Genomic DNA, 16619 nt, shown 5'->3' with positions numbered 1-16619 from the left:
CCCCCATAAATTATACTTGTACAATAATTTTTTCAATATTTTGTCCTTTTATAGCATTAAGAAATATATTGTATATTGTATCAATGTTCATTGGTCATAATGGTAATTCACATAGATTTTAATTACCAATTAATTATCAATAATTAATCATTTAAAAATTTTAAAATAATTTTTATATTATTATTTATATATTTTTATAAAATTAAATAATAATATTTTATTAGTTTAATATTGATTCAATTTTTTATTTTAAAATTTGGCACTGGACAATGTATAATAAGAGATACTCATGAGTCGGGTTGGGATGGGTTTGGGTCGATCTTAAGCATGATATTAATATATTTTATGATTATCTAATCCCGGTTTAGCCCGAATTTTGAGCCTGAAATTTTGTCCAAATTCGTTTATATTTATAAAAAACTAACCCAAATTCATTTTAGGCTCTCCCATATTATTTTTTAATTTTTTTTAAAATATTTATATTATATTATTATTAAATAATTGTGTACATTTTTTATTTATTGAAATTTTTTTATATAGTCATCTTAACATTATTTTGATGTTTACATTAGAGTAATATTATGTATATTTAATGTGTTCTAAATTACAAAATATAAAGTATTATAAACTTAAAACAGGTAGGGTAGATAAGACTCGGGCCCTGAATGTTTAAGTCTGAGCCTGACTCATATTTTAAATGGGCCTTATTTTTTGCCTAAACTCATTTTTCGTGCTTAATATTTTTGTCCAAACCCTTTCAAAATTCGGGTGGACCTTCGAGCTTGGACAAGTAACCTAACTCATGAACAAATCTAATAATAATATATGAAAAAAATATTTAACATTAGATTTGATGTAATTTTAATAATTTAATAAGCACGAGCAATTAATAGACCTAAATAATAATTAAATAAAAGGTCAAAGTTAGTAGAAAATAAACAATGGTCAATTAGAATGATTACAATTAATTTAACCCAATCTTTACGCATAGACAGAACAAATGTAATTATTTGGACCGACGGTTGTATAAACTATGATTAATAAAATTGATTAAATTAAAAGTTGATTATTATTATTTTTAAAAATAATTAATTTATCGAATATTAGTTAAATTGTTATCCTTATTGTAAGGATATTTTTGAAGTTGCGAGTTGAAGCTGATAATGCAGTTTTAATATATATTTTTAAATTCTAATTAAATAAATTGAAAGATAATAAGCTTAAGGTTTTAAGGTTTTGAATTGCTTAAATAATAACTATTTTTACTAAATAATAGAGATGAAACAAAATTTAGTCTTTAAATTTAGTGGTTTTTTAATTTGATCTTTAATTTTTTTATTAAAATTAGTCTCAAATTCGTAACTTTAATAAAATATTAACTTGAAAAAATAAAAAATTAAAAAATACAGAAAATATTAATAAAACATTTTTAAAGAAGTTAAAAATTATAAAGTGATGATGTGGTGCAATATCAAAGTCTTACATCATCATACCTTAACATAATCCAAGTTTAGGGACTAAATTGAGAAAATTTATCAAATTTCAACACTAATGTGAACTAAAAGAATTAAAGGACCAAAGTAGAAAAGACGCCAAATTCAGGGGCTACAATGTTACTTTATCCCTAGCTAATATTCAATAGATAATGTTTCTGGGATTTAGTTTTAAGAACCAAAAATAAAATTAATCCACCCTTACGTGGCAAGACGTTATTGGGTTTTATAAAAACTTAGAGTACACTTACTGTAGAGGTGCATTACTACACCTCATAAACAGCCGCCACTTCCCACGTGGCAATATATACTTAGGTTCCATAAAGCTCCTTCTTCCATCTTCACTTCTTCTATCTTCACTTCTTATAATAAATAACTGCATTTCAAAAAAAAAAAAAAATCTTTTACTGAACTAGCATATTCATTTCATTCACTATAATGGCCGAAAAAAGCGTAATCGCCGACGAGTTCTCGTCGTCGGTGTCATGCGGACTTATGCTATCAAAGCGAATATACTACGGCAAAGGAGCTTCGCCGACGCCGGCGTTAATGTCGAGGTCTTTATCGTCGACGGAGAGTTGTTATCTTCCGACAGCGGTTATGGCGTATGCGGTGGTTTCCGAGCCTTCTGTGGTGGACAATCCGGACGTACCTAGCTACCAGCCGTACGTGCACGGTAGGTGCGAACCGCCGGCGTTGATTCCGTTACACATGCACGAGGTTTCCATGGAGGTGGACTGTTGGATGGATACTGCGTTCGTTACAGCTAGCGGCGCGTGGCGCGTGCACTGTATAATGGCCGGTCGGAGATGTGATTGCCGAGTTGCTGTTCCAATGGGAGAGCAGGTAGCTAAACTAATTAGTACTTTTTTCAAAAAAAAAAAGAAAATAAATAATTTAGTTCAATTCAAATAAATTGTCTCCTTCACCGTGACCGGAGTTTTTAAGTTCTTAAGGAGCAAAAAAAGAACATATAGTAGCAATTCTTTAAGCCACTTGAATTTTTTTAATTATAAAAAGGAGCTGTTTTCTTTTTGAAGGAAAACGAGCTGATTATTAGTAATATTTTGAATAGTAACAAAAAAGTTTTTAGCGTGAAATGGTGAGATTAGACAATGATATAAAAGAAGAATTAAAGTTGAACAATGTGATTTTTGCTTTTGAATAGCTTAATATTTATGTTTACAAGTGGAGAGTTTGTTAGGGAAAAATATTAAAAAGCAAAAGCAAAAGTATAATCTTTCATTTTAATTATTTTATACAAAAATTATTGTTTCGAATTTGAGATTTATATTAAAGATCGTATTATTTAATTAAATAAGTATTTTATTAAGTATTTAGTTTATTATTTATTTATTATTTAAATGTTTTAGTGCAATTGATCGGTTGAACCCTTTTAATTTGACATCTGATCCCATTTTTAAAAATATTTTAATATTTGTTTAGTATTAAAAATGTTTATTAGTTGTCAATTGTAAAAGGAATGGCAAAACTGAAAATTCAACTATTTTTAACACTAAATTCAACTTTTTATTCTTCATGTGGACCGATTTAGGATTTTATTTTCTACTTTTAAAGCAATTGCCTTTTTAACTATTCACAGATCTTTTCATGTCTACAAATTATATGATGACTGTAGATTCATGCATTTTCTACAGGGGACCATTAGATATTAGATAATGCCAAATTTGGGGTTCTTGCTTTTCTTTTTCTTTTAATTTCTTTTTTAATTTGATATAACATTTCACTGTTTCTTGGTTCTCAAGATAAACATGATGTGGCTAACAGGGTTCGATTCTAGGTGTTGAGGTTAACATCTCGGAGACTGAGAAGTTGTCCTATAATTCAAAATGGGTCACATTAGCTGATTCTAAAGATATGGAAAAAGTTGCCAAATCTGGAGATGGTTTCTTCTTGACCCCTCATATATATACTTTCAGAATTCCACAAGTAATTACTCTCTTTTTTTGTTCTCGTTATTTTTCTTAACTTATTAGTGTTTATCATGTTAGCTAAAGTTGTTTTTAACATATTCAGGTATAAGAATATGGTATGATCATTTAATTATATGAAAAAATTTCAAAAAGAAAATTATACTCATACAGTATATATTAAGGTTATGCAACACTTTGGATCTTCAATCCAAAAAATAGAAAATCGATTACCAAAGCAAAATTAACTGAGACCGATCTTGGCTTCATAACCAACTATATCGGTTAATTGGTTGAGTGAGCATGGGTAATTGGGTATTGTGTTGGTCTAGGCTAATGAGCTTATTAAATTTATTGTGTAATGAGTGGGGGTTGGTTTAATTGGGTAGTTAAATAATTGGGTTAGGTTTGGATAGGAATATTTATATATTTATTATAATTATGTATTTGAAAATGAGGTGAGAAACTCTTTACATAGGTGTAAAATTCAAGTAATTTTATACACCTTGATAAATTTTTTTGTATGATTAATATTTTAACCTTCCATTGTCATATTCTATTCATGTAAATCATATATGTCAAGTTTTGAGTAAAATAAAATGTCTAACTATTTATTTTTATACTGTTAAATATATTAATAAAGACATTATTATGGATCGATATGATAAGGATATACATGACATATAATTATATTGATAAATTTAATAGACAGATAACCAATTCGGTTTAACTCATCAACATGAGTTTTGTAAATTAAGTTACAACCTACTGCACGAGCACGGTCCTAGTACATATATATTTGTATGATTGTATCCTATATTCATCTGAATCTGGGTGATATAGCGTATCTATTATCATTATCTTCACAAACAGTTATACGTTTTAAATATGTGTTAGGTTGAGGGAGGATCTTATGTTTCAATTAAAGTCTGTTGGTCACAAAAGTTACCCTACAAGGATGGTCAGTTTTGCCTCACTGTACCTTTTAGTTTTCCGACATATGTCATTCCGGTTGGAAAGAAGATCCCTAAGAGAGAAAAGATTCAATTGAATGTTAATTCTGGCTCTGGAACGGAACTTATGATCCAATGTAGTAGCTACCCTCTGAAGGTATGACAATTTCATAACAATGTCTGGCTTCTGCAATACAAAAGATGACATTTTATTATAACTTTGTAGGAACTAAGTCGGGAGGTTCGTAAACTAAGTTTTGTATATGAAGCAGAAGTGCCAGCATGGTCAACTTCCGACCTTGATTTTGCTTATACTGTAAGATCTTTTGACAACTGATTAGTCTTCAATTGACTGTTAAGTTGAAGTTATTTTGGATTGTTTAGGGTCATATAACATTGCAAGGATGCATATGTGATGTTAATTGCTTCAATTTTTATAGGTTACTTCAAGTGACCTTTTTGGTGGGGTTCTCCTGCAATCTCCAGCCTTGCGTGATTTTGATGAAAGGGAGATGTTCTGCCTGTATCTTTTCCCTGGAAATAAGCAGATCAGGAGGGTTAGTTAAAAATAAATAACTTTCACTTATCAACGGTTTAAAGTTCTTTATTTTCCATTTTCTTAAAGCAGTCATGAAAACATCATTTTCTCGGAGTTTTATCCCCTTTTATATGGGCCTAGAGATGTGGTTTTTCTGGAGATCCATCTCTGAAGGTTGCATTCTCTTTCAGCCTAACATATATAGAGCAATATTGAAAAAAATTTAATTCAAGCAATACTGATTTTTATTATGGTAGATTCTTTTCCTTTCTCTCTCTTTTGTTTGGAAGTTCGCAGCCTAGGGATAGTGGAAGGAGTTGTAGATGCTGAGATTCGAATCCTAGGCCTACAGGATACCACGTGATTGCATGATCTAACTAAGCTAAACTACGGTTCTTTTCATTTTAATCTCTGAGGTTGCTTTAAACTGGAGTATCCTTAACATACTTGTTTAAGATTCCTTTCTTCTTCTTCTTTTTTATTTTTTTTATTTTGTATTTTGGATCGTGGCTATTCTTATACCATGAGGTGTATCTGATAGGTATTCAGAAGAGAAGTGGTTTTTGTGGTTGACATAAGTCAAAGCATGCAAGGACTTCCAATTGAGAATGTAAAGAATGCATTGTTGGCATCACTCTCTAAGCTCAATCCACAAGATTCTTTTAACATTATTACTTTTAATAGTGAGAGTAACTTATTCTCACCAACAATGGTGCTGGCTACTCATGGATCAATTTTAAAAGCAACTCAGTGGCTTAGTAGTAATATTTTAACTACAGATGGTGGTACAAATATCATGCAGCCCCTTAAACAGGTATCAATTATCAGCATTTAAGCGACTGATCAATTCTATGAGTTAATGCTTTAAGCTTCTAGCTTTCTGATCACTGGATCATTTACTATTTACTGACACATGGAAGGGTTTTATCATTTGTTATTGCAGGCAATGAAGTTATTGTCTGATACTAGTGAGTCCATTCCTCTTGTTTTCCTTATAACTGATGGGTCTGTTGAAGATGAAAGGGAGATTTGCAATGTTGTGAAAGGTTGTTTGACAAGTGGAGGGTCAGTTTCTCCTCGTATATTTACTTTTGGCATTGGTGAGGTTTTAGGTGTTTGGGACATATTTCCCTCTTTGTCTTTCTGCTTTCGCTGCAATTGTTTTTATCTGTTGATTTGGTTTCTCATTGCATACAAATGAATCTTTTCTGAAAACTGGAGTCGTGTTTCTATAAAAATGTACAAGAACACTGTATGTCCTCCTCCAAGCACTGAATATGTCATACATATATATATTTATGTATATTCATGCCCTTTTGATGCATTTCTGCAGCTGTAGTCTGCATCCTTGGTGTGGCCAACATATTGTGTAGTAACCATAGACACCAATGTCATTTTTTTTTCTTCGAAATATTGGTGCCAACCATATTCAGACATAAGGTGTGACTTTCAAAGAACTTTATAAATACAAGGAAAAAACTTGAAAAAAGAATTGAATATGATAACCCTATCTAACGCCCACAGTTGAGTCTGAGTAATATTGCTCAGTAGTTCCATTCTGCTTGTTTAGTCTACACCAACTGACACCCTCTTTTATACCTTTGTCAGCCATTGGGCTAAGGTCAATTGGTAAACCTAAAATCTGAACTTTTGATGTCAATACCAGCTGATGATCTTCACTAACTCTTTCATGTTCATCGACCAACACAATCTATCGACACATCTGAGCAACATTTGTTTGTCTGTTTCATTCTTGTGTCATTGCTACTTATTTTTGTGTTTAAACTTTTCTAGGTTTGTACTGTAACCATTACTTCTTGCAAATGTTGGCTCAAATTGGGAGAGGCCATTATGATTGCACTTACAATGCAGGTTAGGTTTCTTCTAATTCTTCCTTTTCCTTTTTAGATCTTTTATATTTGTACTTATTTTTTCTTTTTCAATGATACCATCCTCAAGAATGACTTTGTGCTGTAATTTTATCAAGATTCAAAATATTATTATTCATTGTTTTTGAATAAGCTGCTATGATCTAATTTGTAGTCTAGTAGCATGAAACCATGTTTCCCTACTCATCATTTTTCTTGAAACAGGTGTTTGATATGACATATTTTCTGACATGGTCACAAAACCCTCCAAATACATGGAAATACTTTTAAAAACTTGAGTATACCCAGTGCATACCCAAATCTGACACTTACATTTAAGCTTGAGTAACATAGGAAGGAAACATGGGGAAACTCAATGCTAAACTAATACAGTACTAGGTAGTATTGTAAGCTGTTGTTGCTCAGTCCTAATAATATTTATTCTGACTTCACCATTATTGGCCAGATAACATTGAATTGCGAATGGAGAGATTATTTACTACAGCTTCTTCAGTTGTACTAGCTGATATAACTATGAACATTCCAGAAAATCTTGATTCTCTTGAGGTACACCAGAGCTGTTTATAAAATTTTCTCATCCTTTATGTCAAGTATTTAGACGTGATATATTTGTCTCAGTATGACTGTCGATTTTACTATGAGGCAATGTTGCTCTGACTTCATTTTTCTTGAAGTATCGATGTCTGTTATCATATCTGATGCATATATGAAAATGGGCACGAGGATATGATCCTCCTTAAACTCTTCAAATACTTGAAAGTTTTGTAAAATGGAATTGAACATATACATATTGGGTACATATGGAGTTCGACTGTTAGAGTAACATAGCTATGTGGTCTATTTTATATGCTTGTCCAAATATTATCCTCCTAGCTATATCTGTAAGAATACCATTTGTGGTATTGCAGTTGTTTCCATCTCGTATTCCAGACCTCTCGTTTGGAAGTCCTTTGATTATGTCGGGCAGATACAAAGGTGATTTTCCAGACACTATTAAAGTTAAAGGAAGATTAGCAGATATGAGCACATTTATAATGGACTTGAAAGTGCAAAATGCAAAAGACATGTCATTTGATAGGGTAAATTTTCTACTCCTGAAGTTAATACCACTGGAAGTTTCAGAATTTATACTTGACAATTTTATTTCCACAAGGATTCAACTCATAAAGAAACATATGTAACATGTCTGCTTTGATTTCCATTTGCCTCTGCCAGTTCTTACATGTTCTATTGAGGTCTGCATGTAACAATTTTGGGCCTTGCGGTTCATTTTTTTTGCTTAAGGCATTGTTTTCCCATAAGCACTTCACTGCATGTGATTTCCCATGTTACTCCAACTTTTCATCTTTTTGTAGTAATTGTGTCCCTGAGTTTGATGCATATATGCACATAGCTATAGGAATACGGGCCTTAAATGAAAAACTCTACAATGTGAACATGCCTTGTTTAAAACTCGCATCCGAATCTGAATGATATAAGTGGCTCCACTCGTTGTTGTGTAGGGAACCTATGGTGTTAATTTTCTAATGAAAGTCCATGCCTCCCACAAAATTTTTTATACCCTTTTAGAAAAATACCTTCAAAATTATAAGATCAACCTTTCAATTGAGACCTTATTTAGCCATTGACTTTCATCAATAAATGCAGAGATACAAGTTTGGGTGCTGATGCATCTTCTTTTTCTCATTCTTATGTCTGTTAATAGATACTTACAAGGAGGCAAATAGATATCCTTACATGTCATGCATGGTTGTCCAAGAGTAAAGAGCTTGAGGATAAGGTATGCCACTTTCTGAAACTCTGCTTGTCCCTAAATAACTTACTGGCAAACATTGTTCTAACTTTTCATTTTCTAAAAATATGTGTGTTCGGCGCTCAAGTGTCTGACACTCATCTAACCATTAACATGGAGATATGACCTTCCAAGAACTTCCAAATGTATGAAAAACAAAAAAACTTAGAAGAAATTGAACATACTTGTATCAGAAACTCCAAATCTGACATTCACACTTGAGTCCAAGTAACATAGCATTGCCTCCAAGTTAGAAATTATTTGGCATGTCTAAGCTTAGTTTGACATCATGGCTGGTCCCTATAACCTTTTGTTTGGACTGCAATTAATGATGAACCTAGATGGATTTTGTTGTTCTGATCTACAGTCACTCCCTGATGAATTCATGTAATTTACTTATTTAAGCTTTATTTAACTCTCATTTCTTGCATTCTGGTTGATATTTTTAGTTATTATCTAATTATTTTCGAGCTTATGTTGTTTTGAATCTTATTTTTCTTAAAGTACCCATGTCTGACATTCCTATCCGTTACATGGGTCTAAGGATAACCTCCAAAGATCCTCCAAACATAAGGAATAACTTGAAAAATCTGACTATGTCCTTGAGCTAATACCCATTCCAAGTTCGAGCACCATAATTTGAAGTTATTTCTATTACAGGTCGCCAAAATAAGTCTGCAAACTAGTTTTCCATCTGAGTATACTTGCCTGATTCTGCTTCAGACTGATAGTGAGAAGAAAGTGCCAGAACCGATGCTACTACAGGAGGTATGTATTTATTTTTTAATGCAGTTTCAGCATCCCCTAATCACATGAAAGAACTTGAGAGTTTGTTTGAAACACTTGCCCTGTATCAGAATTCAGTCCGATTTCCATTAACCCTTCTTCCATCAATTATATTCTTTCGTTAAGATTTTCTTTAGATCTTACTTCGATCTCTTTTCCTTTCATTGGAATTTTCTTTTGATCTGACAAGTTAATACTTACTTCTACCATCAATCATTCTAGATGACATAAGATTTTGGAAGTTTTGGCTGTGGTTTTTCAATAATTGAAAACGTTCTAGGTTAAAATATGCGCCCCTTTACTTTTCCCATTTTTTGGAATTTAGTCCCTACTTTTAGAATTTAAAAATTCGGGTTTTATCGGTTAAATTTTTTGTGCGACATTTTGACATAAAAAAATTTCACTCGTAGTCATGGAACAAAAAAGAGACTTTGTAATCGACCTGAATTTAACAAAAGAATTTTAATAGTGTTAACAATTGAACTTGCATTTTAAAATCTTAAACGTAGAGGGACTAAATTCTTAGAAATAAAAAAAGAGGAATTAAATTTCAAATATACGAAGAATAGGGAAGAGGCATGCTACTCATGCATAGATATGTTGAATATAGGTATGTGTTTAACAGGGACATTTTCAGTTCTTTTTATTTCCTGTTTCAACGTATTTAGAGGATTCTAGCAAGGTTATAATCTCTATACCATTCCCACGTCTGAATATGACTATATGAGTAAGGTATAGGCAGGATAAATGATAAAGTTGGTATTTCATTTTTTTACGTACATGCATATATATTTGAGGTGAAAAAAATGAATCCAAGTATGTTCATTAACTTAGTTTCTGTAAACTGAACCAGATATTCAACAAAATAAGCCTACCAAAAAAGGGAGATTCAAAAACCCAGAAGCTAGTTTCCCTAGGATGTCTAGGTGTGGGCTTTGGTAACTTGACTGCAACAGCTAAGAACATCCCACCCGGAGCCAATGAACCAAAGTCACCCGAAGGTGCAGAGATTTTGGTTAATGCAGCTACAAACTGTTTCAGCTTAGTGCTTGATCGATGCTGTTGCATGTGCTGCATCCAGACATTATCATACATGAATAATCAATGCTACATCGTTCTTACACAACTCTGCACTGCTCTTGCTTGCTGTGAGTGTATCAATTGCTGTTATGAACTCTGTGAATGTTTCTAGCAAATACTCTCCACTAACGGTTAGTTGAAAATGTCTTGAAAGATGAAAACACTGAGGATATGAAAATATTAATGTTATGATTATCTTATATGTATGTATGCATGTATATGTTGCAAATCATACTGTTAATAGTAAGCTTAATATTATTAGTCTTGCATATACGACAATGGGACATTTGGTACATTATGCACCGTGTTATGGTTCTAGAGAAGAGTTATGAATCCCTTTTCTTTTCAGTCTGTTAAGTACCTTTTCGAATAAAATTGTGAATTGATCGAATTAGACAATATCTAATAAGGTAGTCTGGATTATGACAATTGGTATCAAATCCTATTCTAAGGGTATTAACTGGTAACCATATGTGTGAGTGTATCAATTGCTGTTATGAACTCTGTTCTTGTTTCTAGCAATACTTTCTACTAATTGTTGGTCGAAAATGTCTTGAAAGATGAAAACACTGAGGGTATGAAAATATTAATGTTATGATTATCTTATATGTATGTGTGCATTGTATATGTTGCAAATCATACTGTTAATACTTGATAGTAAGCTTACAAACATAATCTTACATATACGACCATGTGACATTTGGTACATTATGCTCCGGGTTATGGTTCTAGAGAGTTCTGAATTCCTTGTATTTTTAGTCTGTTAGGTACCCTTTCTGAATAAAATTGTCAACTGATTGATTTAGACGATATCTAATAAGCTTGTGGGGATCATATCCTATTCTAAGGCTAGTAACAAATGGTGTAATATTATATATATGGGTTAAATTCTAATATTATTCTCTATACTTTTGAAAATTTGTGGATTTAGTCTATGTATTTTAATTTGGTAATTTTAATTTTGTGTTTTTAAAATTTAAAATTATCATTAAAATTATAAAAAATTTATAAATAAAGCAATAAAAATTTTATAATTTTAAAATTTTATTAAAAATAACAATATCCACTCATTAAAATCTATTGGTTACAATGTTTTTTTTTAAATTGAGCCTACTCTTTTACTGGGTCGGCATTATTATTATTTAATAAAATCTTATAATTTTAAAATTTATATATTTAATAATGTTTAAATTTTAAAAGGTCTTAATTGATTCATTTTACCCTTTAGCATTGTTAGTTTCAAACTTTTCTAATTTATTTCCAATAAAAGAGTAGGGATCAAACTGAATAAATGTGTAAAAATTGAGGGATAAATTTGTTAGTATACCTTATATGACATCAAATTTTAACAGAAGAGTTGTTTTGCTCACTCATCTAACGTATAAGGATTAATTTGTCCATTTTTAGTGAAGTGATTATAATGCAATCTAAAGTATAATAAGTTTCGTGGTACTTTTACTGATGGCTAATGCACTAACTTGTGAGCCCAAACATGGTCTATGGGCCCTAAATTATAAATAAAATTAATAAGTATTATTATAAAATTATATATAAAATAATTATTTAAATTATTTTTATGTAAAATATGGAAACAGAATTAGATTATAAATCAATTAACTAAAATATCAATTAAGAAAATAATTTGAATATTTGTCAATTGAAACCTTAACTTAATTGACATTGTTGCTATTGCAACAACTAGAAAAAAAATAGATTTCAAGGCGCTTAAATATACATTATAAAAAAATTAGATATTCAGCTTCAAAAAAATTGAATTCTCGAACAAAAAATGAATATATTAGACCAAACAAAAGAAAATATAATTTGAAGTGGAACAACAAGAAAAATCTAACAAGAAATAGGATCGTACCCAAAAGTTCATTGGAATAAATAGTACAAATATCAAAACTTAAAATTGCATGAATAGAAGGAGGGTCATCCCAATAAGAATGAAGATAAAACTGCTCGCTTTATTAGTATTTCGTCGTGTCCGATAGAAGTACAAATAATAAAATTGAAATTTAAAACATAAGCAACCATTAACAATATTACCAAAAATTGAAAGATCTGCCTCAAGACTACTTCTCTGTAGTTGGTTTCCAAAATGATAATGTCGAGATTCAAAGAGGGTAACTACAATAATGTGATGATTTCAACTAGATGTGGCTCCATAGCAACATCAAAACCACGAACCTTCCAGTATTATCATGCACAACAACACCAATGCCTGTCGAGTTTGCCTCTCTTGAAATGGCACAATCCACATTTGAGCCAATGACCATTTGGCTTCTCTCACCCTGCAAGTGCTGTTTCGGACGAAGGAGGAGCTTGCTGCACTTGGCTGAAGGTGGCTCCAGCATTAGTCCAGTCCTGTGACTTCATATATTTTTCAAATTAGTAATAACAACTTATATTTTATAAAAATATTAAAAATATATAAAATTACTCAATATATTTGGAATGAATTTGGATCCGGATTCAAATGTATTCGGACAACTATTTATTCAGATTCATTTTCTTGATGTGAAAAAAATTATACTTTCTTTTAATTTAAATGTTTTTGAAGATTTTTTATTTTTATTTATGTTTGTCATGTGACAAATTAAGAGATTGTCCCATATCACTATCGATTGACTATCGTTGTCACACCAATACAAATTAACGGTATTAATAAGAAGTGTTAAACTGTATAATAAAATATAAATTTTAATGCCAACTAAATTTAAAAAATTAGATATCAACTAAATACTAATGAATAAACTGAGGAGACAAAATATATATTAACCTTCTTTTCCATAGCTTCATGATTTTCCTCCAGCCTAAACACAACTTCCCTTCTTTCAAAGAAAAAATAAAATCAACGGGCCATTTTGGAAAAAAAATAACATAACTTTTTTTTTTCTATTTGGATCATGTAGAGTTTATAACACTATTTTCAGGATCGGATCAAATCAATTTGTAAGATCAATTGGATAAAAAATAATTAGGATAATTTTAGAATAAAGAGTTGAATTGATCAACTCATGAAGCAGGCGATTAAATTAGTTGAATTAATTTTCTTTATTTTTAAAAATATATTTTTATTTTAATATGAATTGGATAAAAAATAATTAGGACTGTAATAAGCCCAATTTACCCGGGCCCTTACAAAACAAAAAAATAAGCTAAACCTAGGCCCAATAACCCTAAACACCCAAACTAACCCTAGCCCACGAAAAAAATAGAATAGCAGAAACCCTAGCTTACGCCTCGGTGCATTGAAAGAATCAATCGCGCAAGAATCGCTTCCGCGCGTCATGCCCGTCGATCTCGCACATCGTGCCCTTCGCTGCCACGAATCTCGCGCCTTCCCTGCACGTTGAACCCACAGCAACAAACACAAACAGAACGGCAAAAATCTTTCTAACAAAAGCAGAGGGGATTTCTTTTGATTTGATTTCTTTTTCTTTTCTCGGCTATTTAAAGGCCGATTTTAATTTGTATTAGCGGGGATTTTTCAGTGTAAAAAATACACGAAAATAGAAAGAAATACGAAAAAGACAGAGAAATACTGAAAAATTGAAGGTGAAATCGTGTTTCTATTATTTTCCTATTTTGTTTATCTCTCGTTTGTTGTAAACAGTAATAAAGGAGGAAAATTTTCTAAAGAAAAGATCTTGAAAGGTTTTTTTATTATTCTTTATCGTTTTCCTTTTTCCGTTTTTAGCTTTTTTTTTAAAAAAGAGGATCTTACCTAATATCGTCGTGGTGCTCCCTTCGCCATTGTAATCGGTGACTGGGGGCACCGACTGAAACCATAGGAATGGCTTTGAATGGCGGCGGCGGCATGGAAAAGAAACCCTAGCAAAGGGTTTCTCTGCTATCATTTGTAAACAAAAGAAAAAATGGGGCTTTTGGGAAAATTTTTTGGTTTTATAACGACTGCAAAACGGCGCCGTTTAGGTAGCCATGACCCGCGCGGTGACCCGACCCGGAGGGGAGGATCCGCGCATTCTGGCTTTAAATGGGATATTTGTGCTATTAGTCCCTCCTTTTTGCGATGCGCTCCAATCAAATCCATTTTGCTTTTTAAAATTTTGACGCATATTTCATTTTTGTTTCAATTTGATCCCTCGCTGCGCAGCGTTTTGGGGGGTGGGATTAATTTCCCTTTTAGTCCCCACTGTTGCTCGCGCGCCCCAATTTGGTTCTTTTTTTGTTTATTGCGAATTTACTTTTTTTGTTTTAATTCAATTTGGTCCATATTTTCAATTATTTTTATTATCATTATTATACCTATCTATGTACACGCACATGCGTTTTTTTATCATATTTATGTATATACTGTATATATATTTAAATGTTTTATATGCATATGTTATATACGTAATTATTATTATTTTATAACATTCATGCATTGTTTTTTTATAATACATATACATACACATGTTTTACATACACACGCTTTTAGTATACTTGCATGGTTTTTAATATATATATATATATATATATATATATATATATATATATATATGCATGTTTTAGGTTACACGTCTACCTATACTTTATACATATGTTTTTTCTTTTTTTCTTTTTTTAAAACTTCTATATATACATATACTGTTATTTTTAATTTCAAACTTTTTTACTTTTGTAAATATATACACATATACATATTTTTGTATTTTATCCTTTTTCACGATTTTCAAATACATATACATGCATTTTTTAGTTTTTTATTGATATATTCCATTCTATCTTTTATATGTATCATTGTACATGTGTGTCAAATATATGCATGCACGTATTTGTGAATTTCTTGTATATTATACTTGTATATATTTGTAAATGTTTATTCATATATGCTTGAAATTAGAATATTGATCTCATGTTATGCATTACCCCTTTTTAGCATATCCTTTTTTTTTTAAATGTGTATTTTGATTTTGTCAAAGTATTAAAATCATGATATTTCATAAATTTTCGAGATATTTGGCATTCATGATTCTTGAGAAAGATCGTGTCCTAACTTACTGGATTACGGGTATTTTTCGATGAATTTAGAAAGCCAAGTATTTGTTTTGCAATAAATTCGCAAATTTTAAATAAAAGCTTATTCTCGGGAATTCAAAAATGTTGGGTCCTAACTTACTGGTCATGACATTTTCTTCTCGAAATAAGAATTTTCAAAAGCAAAAGGCAATATTCGGGTATTTTGAAGATTTAAAAACATTGTGCCCTAACTCACTGGGTGTGGTGTTTTATTTCTTTGAAATAAGAATGTCTTATCATTTTAATTCATTCATAAAATAAAAAAGTTTCCTTTTAAAATATTTTCAAGTTTTCGACACCAAGGCATAAATAAAATCAATTTGGTACCAATTTTGGGCGTTACGAGGGTGCTAATCCTTCCTCGTATGAATCGACTCCAACCTGCTTTTCTCAAAATTCGCAGACCAAAATTATTTTTAAGGTGCGCCGATCACACCTTAATAAAGGATCGGTGGCGACTCCAATTTTTGTTTTTTAAGTCGACAACCAAAGTTTTTGTTTTCAAAAAACGGTTTCGACAGCTTGGCGACTCCGCTGGGGACGTTAGAGAGTCGAGCCATAAACTGATTATGTTTGTCTTTGTGTCGAAAATAAATTTTTTTAAAAAATTCATGAGTTCCCTTCGCACTCATTGACTTTTTATCATGGTATGTTGGAAACTTTGCATTTGCATTTTGCATTTTACCCTTAAGTGGGAGCGAGAAACTAGTCCTTCGTGAGGTTTTCACCTCCGTGCAGGGTAGTGGACCGCTTCCGGGATACATCCGTACCTATGCCTTCGTGAGATTTTCATCTCTGTGCAGCCATAGGGAAATGTGTCCCCCTGAACTGAACTCAATCCATATGAGCCTATAATGGGTGAAGATCGAGGAATCTGCTGGTTCGGGTACCCTTACTATAGAAACTAAACCTCATATAGTGAGCTTTAGGAACTTGCCCTAAGTAGAACAATGCCGAACCCTAGTAGATTCCTGAATAAGTGTTCTTGTTATTTTATATTGGATTATATCTTTATATGTGATACTGACTTGAGTTTATTTTGTTTTGATTATATGACATCATAATTGCATGACATTTCATTATAAAGGCGTTGGTTCATATTCGGTTGCCATATAGAAAGCTTATC

The 16619-nt window shown here is 31.5% G+C and overlaps 1 protein-coding gene across 2 annotated transcripts; it reads left to right on the top strand.

The window, feature by feature from the left end:
* The first annotated feature begins 1839 nt into the window (after positions 1 to 1839).
* LOC105799043 (uncharacterized) lies at positions 1840 to 10733 on the top strand. 2 transcript variants are annotated; one of them, XM_012629372.2, is made up of 13 exons: positions 1842 to 2339; positions 3282 to 3443; positions 4322 to 4534; positions 4604 to 4693; positions 4818 to 4934; positions 5457 to 5729; positions 5859 to 6015; positions 6710 to 6787; positions 7250 to 7350; positions 7713 to 7883; positions 8510 to 8584; positions 9257 to 9364; positions 10236 to 10733. In XM_012629372.2, exons 1-13 carry the CDS (start codon positions 1932 to 1934, stop codon positions 10572 to 10574), a joined length of 2292 nt encoding a protein of 763 aa, XP_012484826.1. In that variant the 5' UTR covers positions 1842 to 1931; the 3' UTR covers positions 10575 to 10733. The 2 variants fall into 2 exon arrangements, with proteins under 2 accessions (XP_052476786.1, XP_012484826.1); XM_052620826.1 differs by lacking the exon at positions 8510 to 8584 and having other exon boundaries at positions 1840 to 2339.
* The last annotated feature ends 5886 nt before the right edge of the window (positions 10734 to 16619 follow it).

Source organism: Gossypium raimondii, chromosome 9 (assembly GCF_025698545.1).
Source record: "Gossypium raimondii isolate GPD5lz chromosome 9, ASM2569854v1, whole genome shotgun sequence".
Lineage (NCBI taxonomy): Eukaryota > Viridiplantae > Streptophyta > Magnoliopsida > Malvales > Malvaceae > Gossypium > Gossypium raimondii.
The sequence above is the reverse complement of the archived record's forward strand: the minus strand, read 5'-3'. Positions and strand labels throughout refer to the sequence as shown.